The sequence below is a fragment of the Drosophila miranda genome, chromosome 2 (genome assembly GCF_003369915.1).
Source record: "Drosophila miranda strain MSH22 chromosome 2, D.miranda_PacBio2.1, whole genome shotgun sequence".
Classification (NCBI taxonomy): domain Eukaryota; kingdom Metazoa; phylum Arthropoda; class Insecta; order Diptera; family Drosophilidae; genus Drosophila; species Drosophila miranda.
The window spans coordinates 18,915,357-18,928,050 of record NC_046675.1 but is presented as its reverse complement, the minus strand read 5'-3'; the positions used below and the strand labels follow the sequence as shown (position 1 = coordinate 18,928,050).

Below are 12,694 nucleotides of genomic sequence, written 5' to 3'. Positions count from 1 at the left end.
CAGCCATATGAACGACACGTTAAAAGACATATTGTCGTAAAAAACACTTTTTAGCTTATTAATATAATCAAACCAACAAAAACAGCACGTAACGAATCGAACCATTTATTTGTATATACCTCTGAAAGATTTCGGATCCCTTCATCCTAAGTAGTATAGCTGCTTTAGAAACTATCGATCGAAAAGCAAGGCTATCACTGGGAATAACGGGTAAAGGCTGTATGACTATTTGGGAAAAGACGAGCAATCATGTCAGTGACTTAATACCAGAAATCATTTGGTCGGGTACCTCTAATAATGGTTACCGAGCATTTCAGGTGCAAACACTTCCATGTGTCTCTGACTCCAAACCCCGATTGCGACACAAAGCACAATTTTGTTTGAAATGCATGGGTGCCCAACTTATCCGCCCACATAGCATGGCTGTTAGTAAGTGTTTTTGTCGTGTCTGTGGCTGTGATAATTTTGTTAAATAATTGAGTATGCAATATAAAGTCGCATTAAACGTAAAGATATTTAATACATACTACATACAGTGATGTGCCTGCCGCAAGATATATGTACATATGTTTGGCCATACATATGTATGTGCCTCTTTACATATTTAACAATACCTATGAAAGTGACTATATGGGGACAGGTACGTGCTCAGTCGTTGTGCTAGAATGATTTTCTTTCCTCACTTTTCATAAATACGTAAATAATATGCACATCATAGTGCTTGCTTGACAAATTGTAAAATGAACAAATTGCATGATTTCTTGAGCAAAGTATATAAATAGTAGAGATGGTCTCTCTGAAAACACCAGTTTGGAGCGGGGCTTACAACAGATTGTAGCCACAGACACAACGACACAACAAATTGGAACCGCTAAAGGATACTATACCATTCAAGAGCATTATGAATGTAAATTGCGTCGTAATTCTGCAGATCCTTTGCATGACGGTTATACTAAGTAATACGAGCGCCATACCCAAATATGACGAAAGTCAAAAGTAAGTTAAGTTCTTTTTGCAAATTGATTTAGCATAATGGTAAATTTTACTTCTAATTTTGTTACACTTTGATAAACTATTTCATTCTCTTCTAGATTCCATTCTGAAAAAATGCAGCGTAATCGATCATACTACAACGATAATAAGACACAGCTGAATGAGCCGCAGACAGCCTCAACTAAAGATAGACTTGAACGGCTGGGATACACGACAGGCTACGGCTCTTTAAATGTACGTAGTCACATGTTCATGACACTTAATTAAATAATAGCTTCAAAGCATCTCCTAATGGATATTTTCAAAAAATATTAACCTTACTAAACCACAGTTGGCTATTATGGTTATTATTTAATAATAGTCAGATGGATATAACAAAATCAAATTTATCTTTTGGTGGTAGTGAGAGAAAGTAGTCAGAAAAGCTTGTGTTTAAAAGTAAAATACTACTACGATATAACACTTTAAATTGTGCATAAATAATTGTTATCATCATTATATAAAGGGATATCCTGGTGGTACAGGACTATCAGCGTATAATCCCATAAAACTGGATCTCGGTGGCGTAGTGTTGGGCACGCTGGTCGGCATTGGTGCCATTATACTAATACCCAAAATTCTGTCGGCTTTTCATGGTGGTTACGGAGGATATGGACGAAGTAAGTGGACAATTGTTTGTTTTTAAAGCCAGATACAGTGTTTAATTCTCGTTTTCGTACAGGTGAGGATAATGATCTTACGTCTCTCAGCACAATGATAAGCAAAATTGACGATGTACTGAGTCAGAATAATATTGATTCTACCAGCTGCATGCAGCGCACAGTTTGCGGGTATGTTCGATCAACTGAATATAACATGAAGGGTGGATCCTCGGACCAAATGGACGAATTTATTCATATGCTTTCAGAGTAAGTAACAGCTAAAATATTTAGTGTCGTATTTTAACTTTCCTTCCACTATAAATGGTTAATGTATTTTTGTTGCTAAATTATACTTTATGGCCTCAACCGTCTTACGGCGTGTTGGAATCAGGGAAAAGTCACAAAGAGCCAAATCATGTATACAGTTGCATGTAGATGCACATAGATGCCTTTTAAAGGCCAATTGGTATGCATTTTTGATGGTTTGACTATCGTGGTTTGAAACATCACGGTAACTGTAGAAATGAGAAAATGATTTTCGAAAAATGTTGGTTTTTTTGTCGGCTCATTTTTTTTTCATTCTAAGCTAATTGTTGCCAAACACTGTAATAATTTACACAAAGATAAAAGAAAGTGTTACAAACAACCGACAACAAAAATTGTATCGATTCGGTGGATTAAGTTTTATAAGTAATAAGATTAATTTAGATGTAATATTTTCCTTACGTGCATGTATATGATTAAAGGCATTTTTACGTATAACATATCGAAAATATGCTATTTTCAGAAATGTATTGGTGGACTACCTTTTGGATGGGACGGCTATAAAAGAGGCATTGGAAATTGGAAAGCGCGAAAACGATAAACCATGCGAAGAAGTGTACTCCAATTGCCCTTTGGACAGTAAATCCGCGTCAAATATTCTTCTAAAGCTTCTTCCTAAGAAAAACTCACACGGAAAGCGGACACCTGCTGTGATTTTCGGAGAAAAGAAAGCATAGCCAATATGATTGGATTTTTAATAAGTTTTTTATTTTTAGCATATTACAGGAACCATTACAAAAAATTATTCCATTAACAAAATAAACATTTAATTTTTGTTTTTAATTTAGTTTTTTTCATTAATTGCAATGCGTGTAAATAATTATCGTACACGCCCGATTAAAAAAAAAAACGACGGGGAACGTTGTGAGTTGCTGCGGAGACCGCAGCTCTACATTTATACCCGATACTTAGTCAGTATGGCTCTCTCCGGCAGACGCAACTAATATTGATATTAAACCGAACATTTTAAGATTGTCAGCATATATGAGGAACCCAGAATATTTAACACTGAAATATATTCTTGAACAGCACCAATAATCGGGTCGATACAACCATGCCTGTCGTCCGTCCATTTTATCACACCCTGCTATGTAAACTGTGCCGGAAAGACGTGCCTCTAAGAACGAATTTGAATGGTTAACAACGAAGTGCTACCTTAAAATAAAAAAGGACTAATTTTTAATACAAGTAAGAAATAAAAAACTTAATTATTTATGATGATGATGAAAATACAAGCAAAAATATAAAACAAAAACTCAACGCAGCTCGAGTTCTCTTTCAATTTTGCTCGCATTTGCTATGAGTGATTTGAAAACATAGAGAGAAAGAGAGGAACCACGATTACCTACACAGAAGTTCTGTAGCTACATATTTAGTTCGTTCTGAACGGATGAGGAGCATCTAAAATCAAGCTTACATATTAAACGCATGATTTGTATGCTTTGTCATATCTCTATTATGCATATACAATTTTCCCGATATTTTACTTACATCGGCGTGATCGAGCAAAGCGCGTGCATAGGGATCTTACCCCTAATATATATATATACTCCGACTGAGTTTTTATTTCGTAAACATTAAGAACATATTCTTTATTCGGGAGTAACATAACTGGATTCAGGCGTGCTTAAAATAGCTTTTAATTGCTTCTCTTGTTGTTCAATGATTGGCAACCAATGCTCAGATGGGGGCTTAATGTTGCTAGACTTGAATTTTGTAATTTGATCTACATTAGTCAAAAAAGTTTTTTGATGCAAACTATTACCCAGCATAATCTGTTCAAGCTTGTCTACTAAATGGTTTGACTCCTTTATTAATTCATCGATAGACTGCAGCAGTGCATACCAATCAATTTTCATAGTTCCAATAACTGAATTGCCCCTCAACTGAAAAGGAATAGGTGCGAAACTGCGCCACGGGCTGTACGAGTCTATGGTATAAGGTATAAAATGTCGATCAGATTCCATTTCAACTGGATCATCATCAAAATTCCACGAGGCTAGGGTAGGTGTTAAGTTTAGACCGACACGATTTGCGCCTACCGCATGTCTTTGTAATTGAGACTCCTCGTCAAAATACAACTTTCGTATTCTAGTAATTGCATCATCGAAACCCGTCTCCAAATTTGAATCAATACCATTTTCATCTTCGTTACATTGTATTAAGTAACTATTAATGACGTCCTTATTATAAGCTTTGGGCAGAAGCGTTTGTGTATAACGAGAAACTGTAGCAATGCTTTCGGTCATTTGTGACATGGAATAGGTCAAAATATCTGAAATGGTCATCCGATTAAATGATTCAAGTGATTCATTGATTCAATATTTCAAAGAAATTTTAATTACACTGCTGAAAGCCATCCTTCTTCCTACAATATTGTCCATCGGTAAGAATCCCAATATCTTTGTGCAAAATTAAATCATATTGTGCATCCACGCTTGCTTCTTTCATAAGCTTAGTCGGCACAAAGTCCGTTTGGAGACCTACATTTGCTTTTCCAGCTCTTAATCGTCTAAAGCGGCAAAAACAGTTTTGTCTATTATTATTATCAATTACTATATAAAGTATATGATTTATATTGATTACCTTGATGCATCAAGTAATTTAGCACGAAGCAATGCACTCTTGTCAGGTTTGGTAAGCGTTGACACGCTAACTGCGCGCCATGGTGGGCGTTTAGATTCATTTTCCTTTTCCTTTTCTGAAGCCAGTTCCTTCATACGTTTCCAGCTATTTTTGGCCCTATTTTATGAGAAGCTTTAAGTTTGTATTACGCACATATTGAAAATTATATTTAAACGAACAAACAACCAACGTGAACCTTACCTACTCAATGATAAACTACGATTGTTAGATAGTAAAACTGTTTGATGGTCTTCAACACTTTGAGTCTCACTAGTCTCCGAAGATGTTCCACTGTTATTGGAATTATTATTTGACTTCAGCTTGTTCATGATACCGAATTTTTCCCCTTTTTTCAATTTTAAATGTGTAGTGGTGTAAGAACTTGCCCAAGTGCTTTTATTAGCAGTCAATACATCGATGCATAAACAAATTAGTGCATCACTGTTGCTATGGTATCACATAAAGTAGTTAGAAATGCATGCATACATACATATGTGTGTACTTAATTACACTGAAAAAAAGTCGACATTATTTGTTGCTAGAAACATTCCATATTTTCCACCGGCTTCTGTTGGTTGTCCGAATTTTACTTTTTTGTATTAGCACCTGATAAACAGTTTGAATGTATGTTATCTTATGATTTATGTAACTTATATTATACATATATTCCTGCACTCCGTCTATTATAGCTGATTTCATACCTCAGGCACAGGAAATTTATATCTTCAAAATCTTAAAAATTGTCGCTGCCACAGATTTTCGGAATTTGCACAAATTTGATATAATTTGTTTCTGTCACAAAAAAGAGTGTCGAACGGTGAATTCGAATAAGGTGGAGGAGATGATGGCCGCCAAGAAGCAACGCACGACTGAGAGTGCCAGCGAGCAAGCGGCAACGCGGGCCCAAGAGTGCGGCCCCTCCACCGAAAGCGGCCAAAACGCCAATAACTAAGCTTATTGCACTGTTTGCGCAGATGGATGACGACCCCACCTTCGATGCTGCTGGGTGGCTCAATGGGGTAAAAATACTGAAGTGCAACGCCAACCCAATCATAAGGTAGGCTGACGTGCACGGTCTGCCAACTGGCAGGAGACCAAGCTGGAGGTCGTGGACAGCAGGCTAATCCAGATTTGGGAAGATGGCGTGGGGCATGTGCGGCGTTTACCTGCGCCCCAAAAAACGCCACCCCGAGGACAAGGAAGCGCACACCCTACAGGTAGGCGAGGTGGAAAAGGACCTAGGTCTTGAATCCATCGTGGAGACCGCCCAGGGTCTTGCGCTCGAAGACTTCGGGGAAGAAGAGGAGGACGGTGACCTGACACTGGTAGTCAACGCGTCAGGCGCAACTGAGCCAGCCAACAATGATGTTGATTGCGCTGCAGCTCAACTTGTGTAAAAGCAAGGTAGCGTCGGCGGAGCTCCTCAATGCCATGGAGCAAGGGCTCGCCGACATAGTTCTAGTCCAGGAACACTTGATTGCGTCAGGCCATTTAGTGGCCGGACTAAAGTCCTCAAATCACAATTTGTTTTATTAAACATCGGTATGCAGGAACAGAACTGCAGTACTCGGCGCTGGTGACAGAAGCCAGCAAAAGCCACCAGCTCATTATTGGTACGAACGCCAACGCCCACCACAACGTGTGGGGAAGCCCCCATATCAATGACAGAGGTGAGTCACTCTTAGACTTTATATTATCAACTAATTTAGACATACATAGCAAACGATGGGGTGGAACACAACTTCGTAGGTCCCACCTCATCCAACGTGCTAGACCTAACACTTGGTATCCGGCTGGAGGGTCCTTCTCAGATCATAAGTAAATTCAGTTTAAGTGTCAATTCAAACACTCTTCAAATATAGCACTCTGCATAGAAACCCCCGTAATACAAACTGGGAAAAGTTTAAAAAGACAGTTACTTCGTTACTTCGGGCTCAGTAAAATCCGCGGAGGATATAGAGAAGTCCGTAGGGACCCTATTCAAAGAATTATTTAATGAGGAATACAAACTCCTACTTAGGAGCTACAAGAAGGAAATACGCAAGGCACAACGGAACTCGTGGAGGACCTTCTGCTCCAACATCGAGAAAGTACCCGAAACGGTACGGTTCCGAAAGCTGCTCTCAAAGCAGCCCAGCATACAGAGACAATTAAAACTAGATAACGGACAGAGGGCAGTAAAGAAGCCCTAACAGCACTACTGAAGGCGCACTTCCCAGAATGCACAGAGGTCACCGACGCCAAAGAGGAACTGAGGAACAACACCCCCACCACTAGGCTATAGACTCCTTAGCGGGCATAAAAGCACCAGGACTGGACGCGATATTCCCAGCCATGATGCAGAGGACCAAAGAGGTTATCACTCCATGGCTCTCAGCAATATACTCAGCAGGTCTAAGTACCCGTACTTAGTATATATGTACTTGCTATATGTACTATATGTACCGTACTTACTATATCCCTATCCAATGGAGAACCTCGAGAGTTGTCTTCCTCCCAAAGGCAGGAAAGTGCAGCCACGTGAGTCCCAAGGATTACAGACCGATAAGCCTTACCTTCTTTCTACTAAAAACACTGGAAAAGCTGTTGGATTTACACATCAGGAATGAGGTAATGGACCTGTTGTCAACTAATTAATATGCCCACACCAAAGGGAAATCGGAGGAGACAGCACTACACTCGTTAGTAGCCACCATCGAGAACACCCTTCACAATAAAAAGTATGCACTGGACTAACAAACACCTAGCAATCAACCTTTTTATCAAGAAGCTCCCAAGTTGGAGACGGGTGCTATCGGAGTGGGGCACCGCTTGCATGGTAAAAAGGGCTGCTTCGACCTCCTCGACGAAGACCCAGGACCACCGCCAGTTTGCAAGGACATGGGGTGGTTCCAGGGCAACGTCAAGATAATTGCCTGCGAAGACGAGTGCTCCGTAAAGCTTTATAAAGCGGCGGTAGCGCAGGTCGGCGAGGTCTATGCTGGGGCGAAACTCGTCGCAGTCGACTGGAGCGAGGTGCCCAGCAGACCGAGGGCCAGAATTTGGGTGCCGGCTACCTTCAAGGAGCCAGAACGCATCCTCAAGATGTTGCAAAGATGCAACCCAGGACTACCGACCTCGGATTGGAAGGTAGCCAAGGTTGAGACGACACAAGGGCCGACTAACCAGGCAGTGCTCGTTCTCAATAAAGAGTCGCTGGCCCCGATAGCGGCAGCAAAAGGAGAGCTTAACTTCGGCTTCAGCTCGGTCACCATCAAGGTGTACAAAGCGGCCGCGGCGGCCGCGGCGCTTCCTGTCGTCAACCCAGACGTGCAGGATGTCGCTGCGGAGCTCGAAGAGCCTGACGACGAGCTGGAGCCAGTCCAGGAAGGCTTCTCTTCGGAGACGGAGCTGATGCTCGACTTTGAGTCAATGTGCCGAGAAAAAGTCTCAGACGACTCGGACGCAGACATTACGGTGGTGGAGAATCTTGAAGATGGTCCTAAGGATCCTTCAAATAAATCTTCACCACTGTAAAGCAGCATTAGCTGCTCTCATACTCCGCTTAGACGCAAGCGGAGCCGACGTAGTCCTGATCCAGGAGCCTTGGGTGGTAGGAAGCAAGGTCTGTAGATTGGGGACAATACAATACAAGATCATTGTATCCCAAAATGAAGGTAAAATCCGTACCTGCATACTTGCGAGAAAGCATTTAAATATCTTTCTGCTCCATAACACGGCGATAACACGGCGGCAAGCCTAGAGCTAAACGGGAATCATCTCAGGCTGGTGGCATCCTATATGGCCCACGAGGAGAATGATCCTCCCAACGACCTTGTTCGCAAAATAGCCAGCAACAGCGAAAGGACGGGCAAAGACCTACTTATAGGTTGTGATTCCAACGCCCACCACACCCAATGGGGGAGCAAGGACACGAATGTAAGGGGTGAGTCACTGTTCAGCTTCATCCTGAACTCAAATTTATTCATTTTCAATCGGGGCAACGACCCCACGTTTATAATTAAATATCGGCAGGAGGTCATTGACCTCACGCTAGTGTCAAACAAACTGCTAGACACAATCACAAGAGCTGGAAAGTCCTAGGAGACCACTCCTTCTCAGACCACAGGTATATCGAGACGATATTATCCTTCGAGATTAACCCACCGACTATATCAACCCCAGAAAAGCCAACTGGGAAAAATATAGCACAACCCTGGAGAAACTACTCCCTCCTAACGCCCCTAATTGCCCGAACACGTAAGACAACCTAAACCGTCTTGTGAACAGGTTTACGGATGCGTGCAACAAAGCCTACAAGGCAGCATTCCCTTCTACCAGACCAAGGGGGAAAAAGAAACCACCCTGGTGGTCTAAGCAACTAGACACCCTTCACCCTTGGACAGACTATAAAACCAGTCTAGCACTATACAAAAAGGAAACGAGGAAGGCTAAAAGCGCCTCCTGGCAAACATTTTGCTCCGAAATCGAGGAAACTTCGGAGGCCGCAAGACTCCGGAAAGTTCTCTCAAAAACTACCCCTTCGGTAGGTTACCTCAAAAAGAATGATGGTACGTGGACCAACTCCAGTGAGGAGTCCCTACACATTCTGCTCGACACGCATTTCCCCGGATGCACAACCACCGAGCCGACACACCTCCAAGGAGAGAGATCGGTAGAATCGATGGACCATATCCTTACAAAACGGAACATAAGTTGGGCAGTAAACAGCTTCAACCCGTGTAAATCGCCAGGCCCGGACCAGGTAATCCCGGCCCAACTTCAGAAGGCCGGGGATACGGCCATCAACTGGCTACATAGTATTTTCCGGAAGATACTGGCGGTATACACAATACCGCAAGCATGGCTTAAGGCTAGTTTATCGTCTTTCCTACTCAAAACCTTTGAGAGACTTATCGGGTTACAATTACGGACAACCATAAGCCCCCAGCTGTACTCAAGTGTGCAGCATGCCTACCGGAAAGAAAAATCCACGGAAACGGCATTTCATGAAGTGATCTCGATTGTAGAAAAATCTCTGAATCTCAAAGAATACTCACTAATAGCTTTTCTCGATATCGAGCGAGCCTTCAACAACGTCACACCGGGCGCCATTACAGAAGCCCTGACTGACCTGGGGGTGGACCGTCACTTGGTGATGCTCAGTAATCAATTGCTTATACGCAGCACGGTGACATCATCGATGGGATCGTCCACCCAGTCAAGGTATGTCAACAGAGGAACCCCGCAAGGGGGAGTTCTGTCTCCTCTTCTGTGGAACATGGCAGTCAATAAGATTCTATGCGACCTGGAAGAGGGGGGCTGTAAAGTAGTGGCATACGCGGACGACGCTGCAATTGTCTTCGCGGGGAAATACCCCCAAACACTATGCGACCCAATGAGCGCAAGCTTGCTCGATTGTCCGGATGGACAGAATCGCGCGGATTGGGACTAAATCCCTCGAAAACGGAACTCGTGTTATTCACAAAAAAATACAAGGTCCCGCCCCTCAACCCCCCAATACTAAATGGATACAGGCTCTCCTTCAGCGACAGTGCCAGTTACTTAGGGTTGGTAATTGACAAAAAGCTTAACTGGAACTTGAATGTCAAGGATAGGGTGAAGAAGGCAACGACAGCACTCTACACTTGCAAAAAAGCTATCGGCCTAAAGTGGGGCATGAACCCAAGCAGAGTCCTATGGATATATCTGGCAATAGTCAGACCTATAATACTCTACGGAGTTACTGTCTGGTGGCCTGCCCTAACAGAAAGGACGATCACCAATCAGCTGGGCAAGGTTCAGCCGCCCTCTGCATCAGTGGAGCTCTTCGAACTACACCAAAAGATGCGCTAAACGCCATGTTATGCCTTCAGAGCCTTGACCTTGCAGGAAAGGAGCGGGCAGAAATGGCAGCAATACGTCTTAGGGACTCTGAACAATGGGTACCTCAACACATAGGTCACTCATCTATACTAAATAAAAACAACATGGTCCCAGCAAGAACGGACTATCAAGTTCCAAGGGAGCACACGGAGACTCCATTCGGCACAATTATCCCTCATAGAGACGAATGGCTCGAGGGACTCCCCGGCCCAGAGGGGCCATAAGCATCTTCACGGATGGCTCAAAGCTGGACGGCAGGGTTGGAGGAGGAATCTACTCTGAACAGCTAAACATAAGGCAATCTTTCAGGCTCCCGGATCACTGTAGCGTCCTCCAAGCGGAAGTTACAGCAATCAGGGAGGCTCTGTACTGCCTTCACACGGTTACCACCACGGCAACCAATCTAAACATCTACAGCGATAGCCAAGCTGCGATGAGATCACTTAACGCGATCTCCTCGAACTCGGCTACTGTGGCGAAGTGCCGCAGATCTCTTCACGAGATGGCTCAGCAATTTGCTATCAGCCTTATATGGGTCCCGGGCCACCGGGACATCGAGGGCAACTGCATAGCGGACGAGCTGGCCAGATCTGGTACCACGACCCCCCTTCTCCAAGATAAGGAGGATATTTGTATGCCTATGGCCACCTGCAAGATCATCATAAAAGAGCAGTACATGCGACTAACAGACAACAAGTGGCAAATAGGGCCACGTTGTCGCACAGCTCGGCAAACATGGCCGACCATAGATAAGAAGCGCACCGCTGAGCTCTGCAAACTAGGCAGGGAAAGGTGCAGCGCGGTCATACGTTCCCTCACAGGACACTGGCTAGTAGGCACCCACGCAAGTAGGCTGGGTGCCCCATACAATGATTTCTGCCGCAGCTGCAGAGACGAGGACGAGGAGGAGACAGTGGAACACCTGTTCTGTTCCTGTCCAGCTCTCAGCAGAAGGAGGCTGCATCACTTGGGCTCCGCCTTTCTGAACGACATCTCGGAGATGTCCACGCTGTGTCCCAGAAAGATCGCAAACTTTATAAGAGCATCTGGATGGGACAACTTGATATGAAATCTCACTGCAGGGAGGGAATGATCCCAAGCGGTATCACAACGGGCCGAAACCGGCCTAGCCTGGCAGCCACCTCTACCTAACCTAACCTACACACCTTCCTAGTCATTAGTAAATGTAGTGGTATTTGTATTTTGAATGCATGCCCAGTTCTCTTGGTAAGTTTAGTGCTAATTTTCCTCGAATATTAGTCTAACAGCTATCTTTCCTGCATGCTCGCGTAACAGCCTTCTGCTGGTTCCAGACGGGCCACTTGACGGTGCAGTAATTGCATCGCCTCTTGCAAGATGCAGTCATGTCAACGTCAAAGATATATCTCAGGAGTCTTGCTGTAGCTCTTAAAGGCTCTGAAATATACCCGCTCATCAAAACGGATGGACAGACTTACGGACTGACAGACAGACTATATGACCTCGGCTATAGATCAAGAATAAACATAGTTATGAGGTCGGAACCGCTTTCTACTTGCTTTTCCATGCATCTATGTATTTTATATACCCATCACTTTGAGTACTCTTACTCTTTGAGTAACGGGTATAACCATCCAAATCGATCGAGCCGTTCTTGAACCTTTTCCAGACTAATGCACGGCATTGTACATAAAAATCTACAATACGTATATGTATATTGATGTTAAGCTATTAACCTAGTTAAGATTTTTACTAGCTGTCGCGAAATTATTGAATTAATAAGGCGATTTTTGTCTATTTAAATGTACATACATATGTATATAATTTGTTATATAAACATAGTTTAAGACTAATTATCGAATGCAACTGCCAAAAAAGCAAACCATGATTAGCAGCGAGAGCGAAATATGATTTTAGTGCAGTAGTCAGTACAATTAGCGAGCAATAATAGAGCATTAGTTTAGTATGCTATGATTTATAGAACTAGTTAATACTACGACCAAGGTAGTCACGAACTGACTCAGAGAACATATCCCAATCATTTTGATATTCTCTGTGTAGAAGGTTGAAATAAATTTACCAATTTATGAGGATGAGCATCCCATCCAGTTGCTTAGTGATGTGATCTAAAGCCGAACACGGAAAGTTTCGACGATGGTGCGACGAAGCAGTACCTTTATAATCCACAGCGGAAAAGGTTTGTTTTCCCGGTAACTGCAGAGTAATTGGTAAGGAACATTCATGCACAATCATTAAACAAATCAATG

At 43.0% G+C, this 12,694-nt stretch overlaps 2 protein-coding genes across 2 annotated transcripts; one reads left to right on the top strand and one right to left on the bottom strand.

Moving 5' to 3' along the window:
• The first annotated feature begins 429 nt into the window (after positions 1-429).
• On the top strand, positions 430-2,717 carry LOC108157431. Its single transcript, XM_017289482.2, has 5 exons — positions 430-996; positions 1,092-1,227; positions 1,499-1,652; positions 1,715-1,901; positions 2,422-2,717. Exons 1-5 carry the CDS (start codon positions 902-904, stop codon positions 2,633-2,635), a joined length of 786 nt encoding a protein of 261 aa, XP_017144971.1. The 5' UTR covers positions 430-901; the 3' UTR covers positions 2,636-2,717.
• A 91-nt stretch (positions 2,718-2,808) lies between these two features.
• LOC108154313 lies at positions 2,809-5,196 on the bottom strand. The gene is made up of 4 exons (XM_017284571.2): positions 4,785-5,196; positions 4,545-4,700; positions 4,304-4,470; positions 2,809-4,233 (listed from the first exon to the last, which is right to left on the bottom strand). Exons 1-4 carry the CDS (start codon positions 4,910-4,912, stop codon positions 3,551-3,553), a joined length of 1,134 nt encoding a protein of 377 aa, XP_017140060.1. The 5' UTR covers positions 4,913-5,196; the 3' UTR covers positions 2,809-3,550.
• Between the last annotated feature and the right edge of the window lie 7,498 nt (positions 5,197-12,694).

Coding starts and splice junctions, on each gene's coding strand:
- LOC108157431 (XM_017289482.2), top strand. CDS start 902: ATGAATGTAAATTGCGTCGTAATTCTGCAGATCCTTTGCATGACGGTT. Junction 997..1,091: donor AAATATGACGAAAGTCAAAA/GTAAGTTAAGTT, acceptor ATTCTCTTCTAG/ATTCCATTCTGAAAAAATGC. Junction 1,228..1,498: donor CAGGCTACGGCTCTTTAAAT/GTACGTAGTCAC, acceptor CATTATATAAAG/GGATATCCTGGTGGTACAGG.
- LOC108154313 (XM_017284571.2), bottom strand. CDS start 4,912: ATGAACAAGCTGAAGTCAAATAATAATTCCAATAACAGTGGAACATCT. Junction 4,701..4,784: donor CGTAGTTTATCATTGAGTAG/GTAAGGTTCACG, acceptor CTCATAAAATAG/GGCCAAAAATAGCTGGAAAC. Junction 4,234..4,303: donor GAAGGATGGCTTTCAGCAGT/GTAATTAAAATT, acceptor TGACCATTTCAG/ATATTTTGACCTATTCCATG.